At 49.0% G+C, this 19663-nt stretch overlaps 8 protein-coding genes across 8 annotated transcripts; 4 read left to right on the top strand and 4 right to left on the bottom strand.

The window, feature by feature from the left end:
* Nucleotides 1–439: 439 nt before the first annotated feature.
* Nucleotides 440–1649, top strand: N7506_005196 (DODA-type extradiol aromatic ring-opening family dioxygenase; the record flags this gene model as incomplete). The annotated part of the gene is made up of 4 exons (XM_056954490.1): nt 440–700; nt 754–926; nt 980–1140; nt 1189–1649. The coding sequence occupies 4 exons, from the start codon at nt 440–442 to the stop codon at nt 1647–1649; spliced, it is 1056 nt and encodes a 351-aa protein (XP_056813379.1).
* Nucleotides 1650–1810: 161 nt separating this feature from the next.
* N7506_005195 (L51/S25/CI-B8 domain-containing protein) lies at nt 1811–2288 on the bottom strand (the record flags this gene model as incomplete). Its single annotated transcript, XM_056954489.1, has 4 exons — nt 1811–1866; nt 1934–1966; nt 2040–2146; nt 2203–2288. The coding sequence occupies 4 exons, from the start codon at nt 2286–2288 to the stop codon at nt 1811–1813; spliced, it is 282 nt and encodes a 93-aa protein (XP_056813378.1).
* A 422-nt stretch (nt 2289–2710) lies between these two features.
* On the top strand, nt 2711–3526 carry N7506_005194 (mitochondrial pyruvate carrier family protein; the record flags this gene model as incomplete). The annotated part of the gene is made up of 4 exons (XM_056954488.1): nt 2711–2901; nt 2974–2989; nt 3129–3265; nt 3322–3526. 4 exons carry the CDS (start codon nt 2711–2713, stop codon nt 3524–3526), a joined length of 549 nt encoding a protein of 182 aa, XP_056813377.1.
* Nucleotides 3527–4370: 844 nt separating this feature from the next.
* On the top strand, nt 4371–6103 carry N7506_005193 (putative extracellular exo-polygalacturonase; the record flags this gene model as incomplete). The annotated part of the gene is made up of 8 exons (XM_056954487.1): nt 4371–4683; nt 4738–5104; nt 5167–5225; nt 5283–5443; nt 5519–5707; nt 5783–5884; nt 5934–6008; nt 6068–6103. The coding sequence occupies 8 exons, from the start codon at nt 4371–4373 to the stop codon at nt 6101–6103; spliced, it is 1302 nt and encodes a 433-aa protein (XP_056813376.1).
* A 2888-nt stretch (nt 6104–8991) lies between these two features.
* On the bottom strand, nt 8992–10592 carry N7506_005192 (uncharacterized protein; the record flags this gene model as incomplete). Its single annotated transcript, XM_056954486.1, has 2 exons — nt 8992–9023; nt 9074–10592. The coding sequence occupies 2 exons, from the start codon at nt 10590–10592 to the stop codon at nt 8992–8994; spliced, it is 1551 nt and encodes a 516-aa protein (XP_056813375.1).
* A 3206-nt stretch (nt 10593–13798) lies between these two features.
* Nucleotides 13799–15186, top strand: N7506_005191 (F-box protein; the record flags this gene model as incomplete). Its single annotated transcript, XM_056954485.1, has 2 exons — nt 13799–14219; nt 14279–15186. 2 exons carry the CDS (start codon nt 13799–13801, stop codon nt 15184–15186), a joined length of 1329 nt encoding a protein of 442 aa, XP_056813374.1.
* Nucleotides 15187–15980: 794 nt separating this feature from the next.
* N7506_005190 (threonine/serine dehydratase) lies at nt 15981–17130 on the bottom strand (the record flags this gene model as incomplete). The annotated part of the gene is made up of 2 exons (XM_056954484.1): nt 15981–16726; nt 16806–17130. The coding sequence occupies 2 exons, from the start codon at nt 17128–17130 to the stop codon at nt 15981–15983; spliced, it is 1071 nt and encodes a 356-aa protein (XP_056813373.1).
* Nucleotides 17131–17645: 515 nt separating this feature from the next.
* Nucleotides 17646–18927, bottom strand: N7506_005189 (NAD(P)/FAD-dependent oxidoreductase; the record flags this gene model as incomplete). The annotated part of the gene is made up of 3 exons (XM_056954483.1): nt 17646–17785; nt 17838–18632; nt 18696–18927. The coding sequence occupies 3 exons, from the start codon at nt 18925–18927 to the stop codon at nt 17646–17648; spliced, it is 1167 nt and encodes a 388-aa protein (XP_056813372.1).
* Between the last annotated feature and the right edge of the window lie 736 nt (nt 18928–19663).

The raw sequence follows: 19663 nt of genomic DNA, 5'->3' as shown, positions 1-19663 counted from the left end.
TGTGGGCCTTCTGTTACTCATGCTGCATGATTGTTATGTCTTTTTTTCTTTCTTCTTCTTCTTCTTCTTCTTCTTCTTCCTTTTTCCTTTTTCCTTTTTCAAGGATCTTTGTGAACACTTGTGTTCGAGTTTTCTGATTTTATGAACTTTGCATGACCGAAACGGATACCATGGGCCAAGGCTTGCAGCATTAATAGAACAATCAAGACTGATGTATATGATGCCATCCGATATCCGTAAATCCGTGCGCGGATATACAGCGGCGCCATTCCGCGCTTACAAAGTTCGGACCGGCTTATGCGATCGGCTTGTACAGCATCATTTCGACTTATTTCTAGCGGTCTTCGGTCTTTTCACTGGTTGATTTTGCATTTATCTCACATCAAGCGTATTCTTCTATCCTTCTTGGATATTTCTGCCTACTTGTTTCGCGCCGTATATGTCTCCCGAAGCACCGGACAAAACCAATACATCCAACAAACGAACAGCCGCATTTTCCATCCTAGCTCTCATTGTTGCTATTACCATCGCTCTATTCTGGGGTGAGTCCGCCAATCTGTTCGGACTACGACGTTTCTTCTCTACGCGACCTGGGGCCTCAGTCGCCGCAGCGCCCTCCGTTGCCGCAATTGACAACACAAGTCGAAGTCAATTGCAATCCAAGATGAAGACACCAATCTATTTCCTCAGCCACGGCGGCGTAAGTCTAGGATCGGAATTGATTAAAAAGCATCTATCCACTAACATTGTCAGCCGAACGTCATGTACGACGTCGAGCACCCGGCCTACCGCAAACTCGCCCAGATCGGCCGTGAAATCACGACCAAGGTCAAGCCTCGGGCTGTGGTTGTTTTCTCGGCTCATTGGCAAGCTGGTCGCGATACGATCCAGGTCAATACTGCTGAGATGACCGATTTGATCTATGAGTATGTTGACCCCGGTAGCTCCTTGAAGATGACGGTGGACTGACAAATTCTAGTTTCTATGGCTTCCCAAGCCACTACTATAAAGAGAAGTACCCGAATGTGGGCAGCAAGGAAGTTGCAAACAAAGTGCTCGACTCGCTCAAGGACGCGGGGATCGCAGCAGAGGGCGTGAAGCGTGGACTTGACCATGGCGTTTGGGCTAGTTTCAAGTGCGGTATGTTCAGCGTATGCGTGGGCGATATTGAATACTGACGCGAAACAGCATTTGAGCCCGAGACAAACCCATTGAATGTGCCGATCGTGCAAGTCTCACTGTTCAACACCGAAGACCCAGACCAGCACTACCGACTGGGCCAAGCGGTTGCTCGTCTTCGAGAGGAAAATATCTTGATCATTGTTTCCGGAATGGCGGTGCATAATCTCCGTGATTTGCGATTCACCTTTGGTAGTAAGACGGCACTTCCGTACGCAGTTAGTTTCGACGAAGCGCTTAAAGAGGCTGCGACGACGGCTCCGGCTGAGCGGCAAAAGGCATTGGCGGATTTGCTGAAGCGGCCAGATGCACGCCAGGCACATCCGTCTTTCGAGCATTTGCTGCCTATTCACATTGGAGCTGGAGCTGCTGGGGAAGATCTGGGGAAGAGGACTTGGACATATCCCGAGGGAAGTATGAGTTGGGCGCAGTATCGATTCGGTGAACTGGGTAATGCTAGCTCGTTATAAACGCATCAGGTTGTGTGAAATATCAGTCAATATATCGGGTTCCAAGGTTGAGATGTGGAATGTTTTGAGTAAGGTTGGATTTCATCTATAGGTACAGAAGATGGGGGGTAAAACGGTGAGAGGGCGAGGACATAAAATAGTGCGGTAGGATATGAATGAATTTATGACTGCTTGACCAATTGGGTGATGCGCTCTTCGATCTGAGTGTCGGTAAGACCTGGAGACTGATGTTAGTATTCTGGTTCCACAAAGCCGTGGCGCGGGGGGTGACGCGGGAGGCTTACCAGCCAGAGCCTCCTGCTTCTCCTTTCCAAATGCTATAATGGCACATCGAGTTAGCCTTTTGCCTTGTGTGTCCGGTGCCCATTGAATGGGTGCTGCGTATCCTACCATATCGGGCGAACACCCGCGGCTGGGTGCCCGCGGCCTCGCGCATCATGATGGGAGTCTGGGGGTTGTGCTTCTTCATAGTGGGGTAGGCGCGGTTGAGGAAAGACCTGCAAGAGAGAGATATTAAACAATGCACGAGCTGTCCGGAATTGAGGGTACAGACCTTGTGGCAGCGCTGGCCTCGGAGGATTGGCAGAAGAGGAAGCGGAGCTCCTTCAGGCCCTGAGTGAAGACGTACTTGCCAGACATGGTGTGTTCTGACAGATGTGAAGAATAAGAGAGGTCTCGAGGGAGCCAAGGGGAGACGCGGGAGCAGTGGGATAGAGAGAGGTCTTGCGATGCGGTGCATTATTCACAACGGCGGTGATTCGCTGCGCAGAGCCAGAGCCCGCTAGGCTGAATCCGGCTTAGCCTGTGATTAGGTCAGCCATCAACTTCAATCGCCGTCATCGCAATGGACCAAGATGCTGATATTGCGGAGCAAAAGTCATATCAATCGTAAGCAGTAGCTGTAAACTATCGCAAGATATCTTAGAATATTAATATTCCTTGTGGTGGTGGTGGTCAATCCGTCTTATCGCTGCTCTCCGACGGAAAACTGCCCCTTCCACCGATCACCGGACGACCATCCTTCCTCTCTCTCCCCCAGAACCTCCATCTCAACTACAACCATGTCTTCTCGCGTGGGATTCCGCTTTGTGAACAACACTCGCTTTGCGTTCCGCAATGCCTCTGCGCCATTCCGCCGGCCGGGTGCCCAGGGCTTCCGCTTCTCGAGCTCCGAAGCCGGTGCTGCGGAGCAGCAGAGCACCTTCCAGCGCATGTGGAACAGCCCTGTCGGCGTGAAGACTGTGCACTTCTGGTAAGAACATACGCTTTGCAGTTCTTGCTTTTCCTTGCAGCACTCGAAACAATGCTAACTTACCGGTTGTAGGGCCCCCGTCATGAAGGTACGATGATTTGATTTCCTATCTGATATTCCTGTCCAAGCCACGACATTTACGACCCTCCTCTTCTTTCCCGATTACCCTTCCAATTCCCAGCTTCATCGCATACAATTTGGGGTCATGTTGACTGACAAATCTACAGTGGTGCCTCGTCATCGCCGGTATCTCCGATTTCGCCCGTCCCGCTGAGAAGCTCTCCCTCACCCAGAACGCCGCCCTCATGGGTACCGGTGCCATCTGGACTCGCTGGTGCATGATCATCAAGCCCCGCAACGTTCTGTACGTGGACTCAAAGCGCAAACAATTGGGACCACGCTAACAAATCATTCTCACAGGCTTGCCGCCGTCAACTTCTTCCTTGGATGCGTCGGAGCTGTCCAGGTCACCCGTATTATCATGTGGCAGCGCAGCCAAGATGGCTCTGCTACCGAGACCGCCCAGGCTGTTGAGCAGGAGGCCGTTGGCACCGTCAAGGCCGTTGCCGGCGAGGCCGAGGGCGCCGTCAAGAAGGTTGCCGATAAGGTCGAGAAGTCCACCTAAATCTGAGGCCTGTCGCACGGTGACGGTGTGGAAGAAAAGTGCGCTCGGTTACACTTATACCGGTGTCTATAGAGGCTGTTGGTTGATGCCGACCCAAAGCTTGTTGCGAAGCTTGGAGGTTGTATGCCTCCAAGCGCGCATGCTTGGCACGACACCAATGTCGTTCATGTTCAGCCACAATTTTCGGTCCCGATTGGGCAGTTGTTGTACATATAAAGCATTTGAAGACGATTGGTTTTACTCCCGTGAGACATGTTTCTCGTTTAGGAACGTTCGAGATCCAAGCACGTAGCTTTTTTCCCCCGCAATACTTCGCGCATGTCCGGTTTTCAATCATTGTGGTATAGAAGCTCCATGCACGTATCGCCAGTTTCATTTGCGAAGATTACTCAGAGATGGAAGGAAATTTGCTCCCAGCATTTACCCGGAATTTTCCTTCCAATCGGCGAATTGCTACCGAATATTCCTCCTATGAGATTTGGCTGGTGAGAATGCCTACGCAACATGGAGTCAATCTATCCCCGACCACCCCGTTACCCACGCGATAGAATACAGCGCAAGCCATCCTTGTGTCCGGGGTTCTCCACCAGGCGTCATGTTGCTGGCCTGTTTCCCCGGACAAAGATGGATGAGATGGGACTAACCCCACCGCACGACCGCCAGGGGCGCTGCTTAGCGTCGACCCCGGCCAAACTGGGGAATAACACTAGACAATTCGTTTGTCATCGCTGAAATTATTTATTAGCTGTCTTGGGGAGCTCCCCAGAGAAGATCCTGGATTGAGAAAGTTGCCAACCTGGAGATCAACACCCGTGGACCACTTTAGGGCTTACATTATCCAACTATGAAGATAACGACTAGTCTCACACAAGCATTGGGCTTGCTGGTCTCCCTCGGTGCATCCGTTGAAGCCAAAAATACTTACTCCCGGACCGATGCATGCCATCCAAACCACCCATTCAAGCCTCTTCCTGCCAGCCATCCCAGAACTCGCACCTGTCATGTTGCCAACCACGGACATGGCAAAGACGACTCAGCCAATGTCCTTTCAGCACTGAAGAAGTGCAACAATGGCGGAAAGGTCATTTTCGATGCTGACAAGACATACACGATTGGAAAGGCACTCGACATGACTTTCCTCAAGCATGTGGACTTGGGTAAGTGGTAACACACGAGAACGAAGGATACAGAACTGACCAGTACCTAAACAGAAATCCAAGGCCATGTCCAATTCTCAAACGATACGGATTATTGGCAGGCAAATGCATTCAAGCAGATTTACCAGAACGCAACGACGTTCTTCCAGATTGGCGGTGAAGATGTCAACGTGTACGGCGAGGGCTCTCTTGATGGCAATGGACAGGTCTGGTATGATCTATATGCGAAAGATGCTCTGATCTTGCGACCCATCTTGGTTGGTATCATTGGACTCAACGGCGGTACTATCGGACCTCTTAACCTCCGGTACTCGCCTCAGTGGTATCAATTCGTGGCCAACTCGTCTGATGTTCTTTTCGATGGCATTGATATCACTGGATTCAGCAGCAGTTCTAATGTGGCCAAGAACACCGATGGATGGTAAGTTACAGACACAACAGGAAGAAATATTGACCGAGCCGTCTAGACTAACCATTTGATAGGGATGTCTATCGATCGTCCAACATTGTCATCCAGAACTCTGTGATCAACAACGGCGATGGTAAATTGGCTTCGTCCGCACGCAAAATTATAGTTTTACCTTGCTAACTGTTGGCAGATTGTGTTTCATTCAAGCCTAACGTGACTGACATCCTGGTCCAGAACCTGCACTGCAATGGCTCCCACGGTATTTCAGTGGGCTCTTTGGGTCAATATCCTGGTGAGGTTGATCTCGTGCAGAATGTTCTGGTGTACAACGTCTCGATGTTCAACGCATCGGTAAGTCTCATCCACAGCACGCTTTCTTTCCATTCCTCTTATAAATGCGAATGTATTTCTAACACCACCATGAAGGATGGCGCCCGTATCAAGGTCTGGCCGGGTATCTCCTCCGCACTGTCCACTGATCTCCAAGGTGGCGGTGGATCCGGCCTGGTGAAAAATATCACTTACGATGGAATGACCATTGACAACGTTGACTATGCCATTGAGGTCACTCAGTGCTACGGCCAGAAGAACTTGACCCTTTGTAACGAGTACCCTGTGAGCTCCCCTTGGGTTTTGGTTATTCTATGGGATTCGAAGCTCGCAGAAAGCTAACGAGGTTCCAATTTACAGAGCAACCTCGCCATCGAGGACGTCTATTTCAAGAACTTCAAGGGCGTGACCTCCGGCAAATATGACCCTAAAGTCGGGACAATTGTCTGCTCTAGCCCAGACGTAAGTATTTCAAAGTCCAAATCAAATCCTACAAGCTAACTTTGAATAGGTTTGCTCCAATATTAACGCCAGTGACATTGACATCACGAGTCCTGACGGCGACGACCAATTTACTTGCACCAATGTCAGTAAACGCTTTCTACCAAAATTTCATGATATGATGCTGACACATTGTACCTTTAGGTCGATGATACTCTCTTGGATGTTAATTGTGTTTAAAAATACCCTACGAGGTAACTATGTCAGGGTATCTCATTTGATGTACTGGGGCAGTTTATCGCATGTGCATAGATGCATTTCGATGACAGGCCTCAGGCCTACCTAATCTTGGGCTTTGTGACATTCTATTAGTTCTATCACCGTATGGTTATATCATGTCTAGTTCTCCAGGCTCGAACTAGATCTCAGCCCATCAAAATTGCAATCCCATGAGTTCAAGATCTGAGTGCTAATAAATCGCAAGACTCCTTCAAAACGTGATCGTAGTTGAGCAACTCGCGATCGGGCGATAATCGCCACTAAATGCTGTTACCCGTTCAACATTGTCCGAACTCCCCTCCACTATATCAGTTTGGCGCCACATATAACAAAAACAGGCTCCAGGTGTCTTCACCCAGTCCCCTTCGCCCACGAAGCATTTGCTGCTGACCCATGTCGCAGGTGGTAGTGTGGTAACTTCGAAACCGGACGGCAGGGGAGTATAGTTCGGTACCGGCTCATAATCATACAAGCTATTTACTCCGTACAGTCGGAATAGCTATATACAGAGTGGAGCTTTCAATAATCTTGCCGGTCCCAAATGTCTCCATTGGCGCTTGAGTTTGGGTAAGTCACGACTAGGTATGAGTTGATAGTGGAGCCTGGCGTGGCGGATACTGATGTCAGGCTGCCTGATATAGAGTTACTGGGCTAGTTGATACCCGTTCCCATTTAGTTATAAGGAGGCAATTTCAATATGTCCGCTACCATCGCCGATACTAGTTAGTAGCTTTTTCCCTTTGACTTCCAGGTTGGTTTTTCAGGGCGGAAAGGGGGGTTGAAACGTGAAGTCCGTTGTGTGATTTGTGACATGACAAAAATATACGGGAGGCTAAGACAGAGTACAGACTCCGCAAAGGTTTTGCATGGATTATAGAGGACTTCGCCCAAGAACCAGCCCCCAGCTTTCAGGGTCCACGGGTGCTCCGGCTTAGACGTGCCCCTGCACTGAATGGAACTGTTTTGGGGATCGCAGACCGGCCAGAGAGCAGAGTGAGCCCTGGAAGTAATTCAATCACATACTCCGTACTCCACCATTCTCTCTTTTTGTGTTGGTCTTCATTGTACGGAATCCCGGTATGTCCTAATACTTGTTTCAGCCTCAATCGCAGTGATCCGCGTAGGATTGATCTATAATGCACATATATTAACGATATAGCCTACAAACTCGAGGGTACATTTCCAAGAATTTCTAGAGGCTCAGCCATCATACCCATCTGGTTTATCTCTCAGATTGAGCCTCATGCTACTCCGTACGGAATCGGGATCGCCCCCTCACCCGGGCAAACGAATCATACCCAGTTTTGATTGGGCCATGATAGTGCCACGCCCTGCGCCGCCCTACCACGGGCGGCCCGTGCCCTAAAAAGGGGGTCTCTAATTTCTGCCCACGATTCACCCGATAAACTCAAACCCTGCAGCTTTCTTATCCAAGCTACGCAAATACGGAGTAGCTCTGAGTATCAAGCACCTATCGTACGTACCAGTTGACAACACCTCCCGAGAGTTTACCGGCAGCTAGATTGCCTCCAATATTTGTTGGGTCGTCGATTCAAAAAATTCCTGGTTTGAAGATTTACGGATAGATTCAACTCTCTCTGTCTCTCCTTTTATGCGTTTCTCAAGTTCCTACTCAAGGACTGCTGAAATTGTGTTTATTGGAGGAAAAGCGGCCTTGTACGCTGTGAGGATGATGGATGATGGTAATTCCATGAACACGAAGATAATAAAGCTAAGGAAGGAAGAAGGAAGAAGAGGGAAGAAGCTATGGAAACAGGAAGCATAAATAGCAAAGGAAGCAAAGGAAGCAAAGCAAGCAAACGAAGCAAACAGGGCGCGGGGCAGCAGGCAAGCAAACAAACGAACATGTAATGCTTGCAGAGCATGACATACGCCGTCGAAAATCATAAAAATATCCTAATTGTCCACAAATGAGCGCCCATCAAATAATTCCATCCAAGTGCTCCTCATTTCCCAAAACAACCCCGATTAATACCATCCTAGCGAGCTATATTCTCAATTAAATATCCATATCTTTGGGAAATCACACAGCAGTTTGCCTCATATTGGGGTTGAAAGATGCTAAGTGCTTTGGCTTTGCATGCGGGACGGGTGGTGTCTTTGGTTGAGGGTCTCCGACAGGGTTGGTAGTTGAATGATTTCGTGCCGATACCACGTCACTCAAGAGACCAGGTGAGCCGTCAGCAGACTTTTATTAGTCATGACGTTAGTATCAGTCTTCCTCTACTTCTTTGAAGCCGAAGGGTATAAGAGATGTGAATGAGGCTCACCTGACATGGACTGCAGGATTGAATCTTTCCTGTCGACTGTGGCCGTGGTGGAAGAGAGGGGCCTTTCTGTCCAGCAAGCTTTTTGGCCAGCTCCTTCCCAAGCTGGTCGTGAATTCCCGGTCTTTGATTCAAAGGAGCCGCTGACACTTCACGCTGTGCCTCTTTGATCGGTCGTGGTGGTAACTTCGGAACACGTGGGGATAACGAGTCTATTTTCTTCAGGCCAGTCATTACAGTTGAATCTCCCTGAGGAAGATTACTGCGTGCTCCCGACAAAGGAATCGTCTGGTTTCGCGGTGGCAAGGGTGGGCGAACAGGCCTCTGTGGGGATGTCGATTCGGATGCTGTTAAGTGCAAGTCATGATCACTTATCCTGTTCGGTGGAGGTGAGGATGATGCTTCTGGGAACGAGGAGGACCCTGGGCTTGTATTTATCTGCAGGTTCTCCCTGTTTCCCCCTGAGGTTCAATCAGCAAAGGAGCAACTTTGTGGGTAGTAGGCTTGGAGCTCCTGTGGGTCTTTGAGGCTGGCCCACTTCCAGAAGTCAATGAACGATGCTCATGTCTTTTGGTAACTGTTCGGCTGCTGGTCTGGCTCGGGGAAAAGGCTTTTTGGAACCTATTGGACAAAGCAAAAATACGACTCGTTTTGTCTGTGGCTTTTGTGACTTTGCCAAGTTCTGAATTTCCGGTAAGATGGTTCAGGTCATTAAGAACATGAGTTGCGTTCTTCAGAGCTTTCTCGGTCTTTTCTGTTGCATCTTTTAAAGATGTACTTTCTTTCTGAGCCTCTGCTTGGAGGTCATCCCATTTGGGTCGTTGTTCCGGTGAACTTGCCTCTTGCTGTCTTTTGATATGCTCTTGCATGGCATCGAGGATCTTTTGAAGCTGCTGTTGCCCTTCTTCAATTTTGCGATGTGCTGATTCAATGGCCAGGGCGTTATCCGTCGTTTGGATCTCCAGTTTATTGATGGCCTCGGAGTTGGCTTTAGCCCTATTTGCAGAAACGCCCCTCGTCATTTCGATCATTGCATGAATTTGATCCATGGCTTGGTGTGCATCACGAAATATCTTCTCATGTTTCTCCAGCTTAGACTCATGTCCGCGCAACTGTTCTTCAATATCAATGGATGTCATTTTGTTGACCGCAGTAACGAGAATCTCTATTTCTTTGCGCAAGTCATCTGCATCCACAGGCTTTGTTCCTTTGAACAAATCTCCCGAAGAAACAGTTTGGAGCAGACACCGGGCGTAAACGGCGGCCACGGCAGCGGCGTAACCTTGCCATTTTTTGTTCTTATGCGAGTCGGCATAGTCACAAATGCCTCGGATGGGCAGGATGGGCAGGTTTTCTAAGCAAATCCCCGCCGACTCCATTTCAAAGCAGAGAATTTCGAACTGATTGGATAGTCTGTCCCGTTCATTGGCGTCTCTGAGGACTATATCCGCTGAGCCGATGGAGCCAAAGTGGACTTTGACCTTCGCATAAGATTTACGCTGTTGCCTTTGAATCAGTGCGTTTGAGTTGCCCGGAGAAACACTCAGGCAGTCGCACAAGGGGGCATGGAGATAATCAGACTGGCAAAGACGATCGGACTCTGGTTCGGGCCGCTGGAAGATATCTATTATCTCTTCCGTTTTGTTGAACCTGGAAGATATGGTGTCATCCAAATTCACAGTCCCTTCAGTGATCTTTGCCTGAACATTGCTGACAGTTGACAACAGATCACGAGAAGAGACAACGTTATCCCCAATGTTCTCTCTTCTGTTTTGATGTTGCCTGATGAAGGAGTAAGGAATCGTTCTTGTTCCGATAATAACATCACCCAGTCTCACATCATTATCGTTCGTCGGAGCACCTCCCGCGATTCCGACCATGAGTACAAATCGAACTAGTGGAAATGAATTCATCATGCCGTTGGCAACAGAAGAAGCAGAATGCGTTCCTGGCACACCGGTGGGCAGAGACGCAATGACGACATAGTGCTTGCCGACTCGTCCAAAGGTGTAGTGGTTCGAATCGCCTTTATGACGACTTACTTCAAGGTCGTCGTACTGTTCATCGAGAACTTGTCTTGCAGCGAGATACTCTTTGTAGAGTGCTGCGATCCAACCAACACGGAAGTCCTGACGACGTGGAAGCTCTCTGGGCTGTTCCATTTCGATCGATTGGGGTGTGGGCGGCAGATGGATTCAAGTTGGAAGAAACGTGCCAACCACAAATGACGAAATTCCTTTCACGTTGTAGAAATTCTCAAAGCCAGTCGGTTGATTGATTGATTGTACTGGTTAAAGATTCTTCGTCAGGGATCTGGAATAAGTCATGAGGCGAGGATGAGATGACCGAACTTACAGCAAAAACGGAGGTGTATAATCTGGCAATACTATGATGGGGAAAACAAGAGATACTTATGCGAGAAATTGTGGAATTCCAAAAGCCAAGCAATCAAATGATGGTAATTACGCCACTTTATGGATCTGCGGCTAGAAGAAGGGGGTGGTGAGCCGAATTTCCATATTCGTCAATCCAACCTGACTGCAAAAGGGGCCCTTTGAGAGTGCAGAGTCCCACGTATGGACCAGTTCCAGAGTCAGGTACGAGGTCCGCCCTATCTGAGAATGGACAGAGGATGGCGATCTTCTCCTAGTACGGAGTACGGACCAGCATGCTGAGGCTTTTGCTACTCTTTTTAAATACATATGACACGTCAACATTACTTCCTTCTTGGCGGCGTGAAAAAGGTATTCCAAATCCCGAACTAGCGGAGTCCGTGGCGTGCTATATAGATGGACTTGCTCAACTGGTAAGCACACATCTTTCTTTGATGACCTTTCATTGAAGGATACAGGGCTAGGAGTCAAGAGATACTTATGTAGAACACATTTTGGCCTTTTACTCTTTCGAACTTGTCCGAGTAGACAGAACGAGAGCGGGAAGCGGGCCTGTCTCGCACCTCCGCCCAAGATTGGATGTGTCTCGTCTCTGGGGTACGGAGTACTCCGTATGAAAAGCGAGGATCATTCAACGATTCGAAGAAAGATGCCTCCGCGGTGAACGTACTACTTAATGTCTCAATCTCAGCCTCACTTTTGTTTGATTGCCAGGGGATGGATCTACACCCATCCATCGGTGAGCCAATAAGCACGATGGATTTCACCTTCGGGGTTACATTGCAGATACGCCTGGGGCTCAACTATGACGTCCATGTGGTTAATTTCATTGTTTTCACCTAGTTTACATACTTCGCTGCACGCTGCCGAATAAGGTTACACCTTCACCCGGGCAAACAAACCAGACCCTCGGGATCACAGCCCTGGAGTGGGCCCGCAATCTTGATTGGGGCCCCGGGAACGATACTGCCACGCGCGTATCACACCTGCATACTCCGTACCCAGTGGCCCAATCTCGAAAGGCCCAATCTCGGAATCTCCGCCATCGTTCCCCTGTTCCAAGGTTTCACGCAGGTGATGACATAGTACGGAGTACTCCGTAAGGAAACTCAACCCCTTTAACTTTATTCCCAACGCTAAGCAGTACAGTCTTCTTTCAGCCCTAGAACGGCGGTCTAGATTCAGTCCCGTCAAACCTTGGAAGCGCACTGAGTGGTGGAAATATGTATATCTTGTCTAATTTCAGCCACATGTTTCGCATTCCAGGCTTGCCTACGATGCAGTTGAGATTGAAATAATAACAAACCAAGAGAATGAGCAATGATGATTGGACATACTGGGATCGCAGCAAAATGCAAGAAAAGGTCAACTTAGCCCCTAGACTTGGTGCACAGGAACCTTGGAATTGGGCGAGACTGAGCATGATCTACGGAGTAGTGCAAATTTTGATGCTTCAGGACCTGGGCAGGCTTTCCGATAATACTAGAACATTAAAGATCAAGATAATTCAATTGTCCACACATCCTTTAGTCGCTCATTTAATTCCCCCAACCCACCACGGACCACCATGGCGTTTGCACCCACCATATCTTGAGAACAGGCTGATCTACGGAGGGGAAGCATGAATCGCTTCAAAACAGTAGATCGTGGCTGTGAAGCAAAAAGACCGACCGGGGAAAAGCAGGGTGGAAAGAGAGAGAGCTATCTCAGCCAAGGGAGTCACCTGACCTTCCAACAAATCCCCATCGCAGAAGATGTGGCAAGAGTTTGTGTTGGCTCATTCGAGACATTTACTGTAAGGCTGGAGATTCCAGATGCTGTCGATGATTCTATGTCGTTGGTTGAGATACTACTTGAGACGACTACTCTTGCACTTGACATCGATGTATGTGATGCACTGGTAGGTGTCCGGGTACCTGTCATCATGGTGGTAGGATTTGCTCTATCATACAGTAGACTGACAGACGTTGATGTGCCGGGGGCATCAATTGAGTTGAGAAGAGATGAACGCCCAGGGGAGAAACAAGAAGAGTGGGCCACACTTTGAGTAGGAACATGGCTAGAGATTCGGATACTTCTCTTTTCAGCAGGTATATGAGCACCTCCAACCAAGCAAGATAGGAAAGCAATCAAAATAAATATATTGACAGCCCTCCTCTGAAAACTTGCAATAAAGATCGGTATGGCGGGCAACGTGAGATTATTTGGGACCGAGGCGCGTCCCAGGGCTGCGATCGATCGATATTTGAATAGCCATGTCGAAGAAAGGCTGAACCTAAATGGATATTTCCAGGGTATTCGCCTCTGAGGTCCTTGTAATTACCCCATTGTCGGGATATTCTAACCGCTGAGGTTTGGGCCTCGAAGTATCCAAGTGCTTGCTGGAGACACATTCGTACGGAAGGCAGATCGAGCCACTGTTTGAACAAGGTTGAGTGGGTACTTGATTGATTTTAGTTGACTGAAATTCGAATACCTTCAAGCCCAAGTAAATGCCTCAAGTGAGCGCCTACTAAGCGCCGAAGCGTAACGGCATGGAGTGGGGCCCCAGCAGAGTTCTTGGGGGCCGGCGCTTAGACGAGATGATATTGGTAAGGGGCGAGATCTCCAACCATTAATTTTACACTTGGAATGAAACAAGAAGTCTGAGAGAAGCTAGATCATATTCTCATCGATCTCCATCCCGGGTGCTAAGTGAAACCATGAAGTGTTGCTTCTTATCGAGAAACAGACAGCAGATAGTATCAGATTCAGTGTATTGTGAGAGACGAGGAGAGAAGAAAGAGGAAGAGAGGGGCTCTCTCTGGCTATCTACCGGCGAGCCTGGCAAACAAGGCAAACAAGCCGACACTTCTGCCCTCGTTCTTCGCTTTTCGCTTGCGTAGACTTCATCATACACAGATACTGCCTTTTTCTGATCTGCTTCCACTCCAAATCTCCCTCTCTGGAGAGAACAGTCTGTCTTTCGCCACACAATGAATGAAAAAGCCTCCATTCTCAAGCTACCCACCGAAATTCTCGAGGCTGTTTTCTCAGAAGTCCGTTCCTCATTCCACACTCTGAAAGCCGTGTCTCAGACCTGTCGTCGCCTGTACACCATTGCAGCGCCTCATGTCCTCAGTTCGGTTGTAATACGGAGTCCGGAGTCAATGAACCGCTTTATCGAGAGAGTCGCGAGCTCCCACCACATAGCGTCTTTCATTCGAGAAGTACAGATTCATTATCATGTTCTCGATGAAGACACTGATGGTTCTCCGGAAGATATTGAGCCTGTTCTTCCAAAACTCGTGAACTTAGAATCATTGGTAATCAGGTCAAGCTGGTTTGACACAGACAAGGCCAAAAAGATGCAACTGCTTTGCCGTCCACAAGAGACCCTCTCTGCCCTGCGCTCCGGTGAGTTGTGCGGAATATTTCTTCGGTACAGAAGCCGAGGACAATACTGATGAGTGTAGTTATTCTCAGCCTCGACTATGATCACGAGTGGGGATTCTCAGTTGGATCATATGGGTATTTGCTTCATCACCCTGGTCTAGAGAAATTAACCATCGCCGGGGTGGCTTTTCAAATGGGAACTCTCGATCAGCTCGGGGTACCTTTTCGATCAACCTCTCTTCAAGCACTGACATTATTGAATTGTGCTCTCAATGCCAGACATCTGAAGGAAATGCTTCTTTACCCCCTTCAACTGAAGCATTTCACAATGAAGGGCCAGGAGGAACGATACATTTATGGGCCTTTTCGCGATTTCGATCGCCGGTTGTATATCGACGCTCCCCGGCCCCATGCTTCATCTCTGGAGACTCTCGATATCGATCTCCAATATGGTCATACCGGGGAGCCAATCGATCTTAGCAAATTTTCAGCCCTTCTATCTCTGACAATTTCACCCAGAATGCTGATTGGAGACAATCAAGAGTTCTGGCTCAAAGATGCTTCAACTTCGGACTGGGCGAAGCTTCTCCCGTCAAGCTTACAGCACCTCACATTCCGCCATGACTGTGCGGTCTTTCCTCTAATACAGATGTACGAGGCTGTCCGTGAGGGCTACATTAAACTTCGTTCTTTGACGTGTCAAATAGCTTCAAATGCACAAGAAGATGGTTCACCTTGTTATGACGAAGGGGACCTTGACACGCTTGATCCACAAGGCGTCAAGGTCTTCCGTTCGCCAGATGAGGTGATGTCCGATGCTTCCCCAGATGGAGTCACTTACGCCGAGGGATTTCAGGCGATTGGCATCGATTTCTCTGTCATCGAGGTTCCTCGTACAGAGACGCTGACAGGGTACGATTCATGTCCGTGTCCCTGCTGGACATACAAGCATCGTGTCTATAATGGCGAAGATTACTCATGGTGGTAAATTTCGGGAAAATTTGAAGTTAGCTGTATGGTGAATGCAAAACTAACCCAATTCTGTAATCTCGTACATTCCAATTCATAAGAACCACTGTCCACCTTCGGCTATCTTTTGGTCTGTGACCAAAAGATGCTGGGTATTTCTTCGGACTTGACGTGCCGCGAGCAGCGCCTTCAACTGGTCTCGCAGTTAGATAGTCATAAGTCGAAAACTTTTTTTCTTCCTCTCCTTCTCTGCTCAGGCTTCCCAAAATAGATGACATCCATGTATTAGGAAACCTTCCGGCTCTCGTATTCTAGACAAGACTGCGGTTAATGTGAGTTTGGAAACTCTCTATCTTCACATGGACATGGTCGATCAGCGCTTGCTCAGATATTTGACAGCCTACAATGATCACATTTGGTCGAGACCTCGGGATAAAGATCAAGATTGTTGTTGCCGATGGATGGGTGAAAGTGAATCTTACCGAACTATGGCGTTTCCGAAACGGAAACTCTCCCCGCGAAGTTCTTAGTATCCTATCTGCTTGACATGCGCTCTGACAGATTATATTCCCAGCTTCCAGGTGGAGACACAGTTCGAAAGTCAGTACAGAGTACACCGTAATATCCATGGATACTTTCCAATACCTCCCGAGCTCACTTCATACAACCCCTTTCTGAGCGATTCAGAGAATGACCTTTAGGGATTTGAAAGAGAGAAAAAAATCTTCGATGAGAGCAAAAGAATCATTTCATGGTGTCTGACTAGATTTCTTTATTCTCGCAGAGCATCCATGGATTGAGCAAAGCGATCGTCTAGTGGAAAACTTTGCTGAAACTGCCGATGTCGATATTTCCTCCGCTGAGCACAATACCGATGTTCCAACCCTTAGAGCCTGCCTCTTCCTGGACCCTCTTTCTGAACTCCTCATTGTACAAGGCAACTGCCAAAGGAACAGCAGCAGTAGGCTCTACCCATATCTTCATTCTCTCCACCAACAACCTCATCGCATCCCGAATGTTGTCCTCCGACACGGCAAACATCCCACTGACTAGTTCACGCTCATAGATCACGCTCCAAGGATAGTCACCCACCACACCAATGAGACCGTCTGCTATTGTACTTGTTTTGATATGCGTAACACGTTTGCCAGACAGAAACCCGCGTCGACCATCATCCGCACCGTCCAGTTCAGGCTCAGCGCCGAAAACCTTCACCCCCGTCCCCTCACAGCTGATGGCGACCCCAGATAGTAAACCACCGCCACTGCAAGGGGAAATGATGGCATCGAGATCTTCGACTTGCTCCTGTAGTTCAAGTCCCACCGTACCTTGCCCAAGAATCACGTCTGGGTGATCGTATGGTGGAATCACCCGGCCACCAGTCTCTGCCGCTATCTGGTTTGCGATAACTTCGCGGTCTATGGGACTGCTGAGAACGATGTTAGCCCCATAGCTCTTTGTGGATGCTATTTTGCTTGCGCGCGAAGTATTGGGCATCACAATGTGAACCGGCATTCCGTTGTCACGACCAGCAATGGCGATAGCTTGAGCACGATTGCCTGATACGAGGTATGAGCAAGGACGTCGTCCATGGGTGAGATATATTATTCCGTGGCTGGAGGTCATCGAGTAACATACCTGCACTGAAAGCAACAACACCGTTTTCTTTACCACCATTTTCTTGCCAACCTGGCTCTTGTTTGAGTCGTTCGATGGCATGGAAAGCACCACGGGCTTTGAATGCGCCGATGACTTGTTGGTTTTCGCATTTGAAAAACAATCGTATGATGGGGCTTGCTGGTCGCGGATTCGTGAGCAAAGGGCGCTCTTGCGGAATTGATGCGAGCTGGTCTAAAGTACGGCTTGTCAAGACTGGGGTACGGTGGATGTAAGGTCTGATTAGGGTATGAGCTTGTATGACAGATCCCCGGACAAGAGGGGGGCATGTTGAGATGTGGGCCATTATGGAGACAAAAGATGTAGTAATACGGATGAGACTGAAGAGTTCCAGATGGAGGGCGTCTTCTGGGCCAAGGCAGTTTCTAATGGTGTTAAATAACGAGTTGAGCTTCCAGGTTTGCGGGGATGCCTGCCAATCTGGGAAGACGGCGAAGTGACAGGATGCCGAGCACTCAGCGGGCAGGCCGAAATTACCTTGGAACTCAGCACACAGATCGGTGTCATTATTTTCAACTTGTTAAGTTTCCTCGTATCTTGAGGAGAGGAGGTATTGGTTAATCAAAATGTGGTCACTGTTGCCCGCCCTGGCTTCCTGGCCGAATGTCCCAGACAATTTCATATAACGATATGATTATAGGAACTAGTGGAAGAAAAGAGGTTTGAGAAATAATTTTTTATTAAATAGAGACTAGATGTCTCCAGAAGGCATTGTGTCCTCGGTGAAAGGCGCAACACAATCGTTAAACATTATTTATTGGCCACAAAGCAAGCGTAATGCATATACAGCGTTGAACACATTTATTCCAAACCCTGAGCACGCTTCCACAGTGCGTCGAGGTCGTCGCCAATAGCGCGCTTGGCTTCCTCTTCCAATTCACGGTGAGAGAGACCAGTGCGCTTGGAGATCTTGGAGGCGGATTCTTCACGGGACATTTCAACTAAGGGAATTTGTTAGTAACTCAGACATAAAGACGTTCCAGTAGAGCTTACCGTGAACATAGACACCGGCCTTCTTGCCAGTGTACATGGCGTGAGGAACGTTGGTGCTACCATCACTGTTGGCATCACCGATAGCAAAGACACCAGCCTCATTGGTGCGCATGCCGGTGGTAACGTTAATCTTGTTGTTGACGAGCTCGAGACCCATATTAGCGGGCAGAGAGGAAGTCTGAACGGTGGGGAAGTTCACAATCAGAGCATTGCGCTCGACAGGCTCGCCAGTGGTGAAGTGGAGACGGAACTTGTCGAACTGCTTGTCGGCGTTCTCCTCGCGGTTCTTGCCGCCGTCCTGGAGGCGCTCGATGGAAGCAATAGTGCGGTTGTCAATGGTGGTGTTCCATGCAGCAAGCTGCTCCTTCCAGTCCTCGACCTTGGCAGTGGCGCGGGCCTCACCATCTGCGGTCTGGGATCCGTTGACAAAGGCGATGATATCATCGTACAGAGTGTGAGTTTCCAAGACGTTGGAGAGCATGTCGGTGATATCGCCAATCATGCCGAATGGCTGGTCGCGGTGCTCGTAGCCATCGCACCAAGGGCACCAGAAGATACCCTTGCCCCAGCCCTCCTGCAGGCCCGGGGTGTCGGGAAGCACATCCCGAACACCAGTTCCCAGCACGATCTTGCGGGAAGTGTAGTTCTTGCCTTGGCTGTCAGTGACAGTGAAGGCGGAGAAGTCAGCATTGCCCCAGGGAACAATGGAGTCCACAGTCTCGTTGGTGAAGTGGGCGGTAGGGTACTTCGAGATCTGCTCACGCGCCAGCGTTCTGAAGGCAGCGGGAGGAGTACCTATCGGGTTGGTGAGTAATGAGTTCCACAAGGACTTTTCTGAGAGTGAGAATCATTCCTTACCATCGTTACCGATCACATCGTGCATCTCACGGGTTGGAGCATTGCGGTATTCCTGGCTATCAATCAAGAGAGCCGTTCTCCGAACGCGAGAGACACCACTGAGAGCGCTCAAGCCAGCAGGACCACCACCGACAACGATGACATCGTAGTCAGTCTTGGGGACCTCGACTGCGGCCACACAAGCCAGCAGTGAAACGAAAGCAGACGTGAAGGAAACTTTGCTGAAAACCATGGTGGGGAGATGGAGCCTGGATTCCCTCAGACGGGCACTGCAGACTCTTTATACGAGCGAATTAAAGACATGACGGCCTGCCGTGGAACTCCATCCTTGCACAGCTGTGGGGAAGCTAGCAAAAATTGTGCAACTCGAGCTGAAGATCGGCGAGGAGATCCCTTGCGTGTGGAGCTGAAGCTGAATTTAATCAGATCGACAACATCGGGCCGACCCATTTCCGTGGAATTTGCGACTATTGAATTTCTTCACTAGTTCGATGCAGACGGAAGGAACATTGGACATTACTGTATTCCGTAGATCTCATGAGTTGTCATTGAGGCCAAGGTCGACCTCAAAATTGTGTGTTTAGCACTTCATAGGGCTTTTGAAAAATCCCCTGGGAGCTAATTCTCGCATGCAGGAGATCCAACACTCTGATCGGCACAACTTGCATGAACGCCCATATTTTTCTGGTTTTTCCTTGTTTATTCTTCCCTTTCCTCCGCCGAGATCTATGGGATGTTCAAGCCCCTGAACCCAATCAGTCAACTTAATGCAGATCAGCCCAATATCACATTCGACTCGTGTTGCATTGCAGATGATTTCTATGGGGAAGTCATGTTAATCCCACAATTCTCCGATTCGAATGCTACTTTGTGAATTCCACGGGGTTTGATGGCGGTCCCTGTATTCATTGTGGGTGATTGCTCGCGATGAGCATTCATTTGGGCAACGATCTACATTTTCCCCACCC

The sequence above is a fragment of the Penicillium brevicompactum genome (genome assembly GCF_028827555.1).
Source record: "Penicillium brevicompactum strain IBT 35665 chromosome Unknown utg000003l_segment0_segment0, whole genome shotgun sequence".
Lineage (NCBI taxonomy): Eukaryota > Fungi > Ascomycota > Eurotiomycetes > Eurotiales > Aspergillaceae > Penicillium > Penicillium brevicompactum.
Note: the sequence above shows the minus strand (reverse complement) of the source record. Positions and strands in the feature narration are given on the sequence as shown.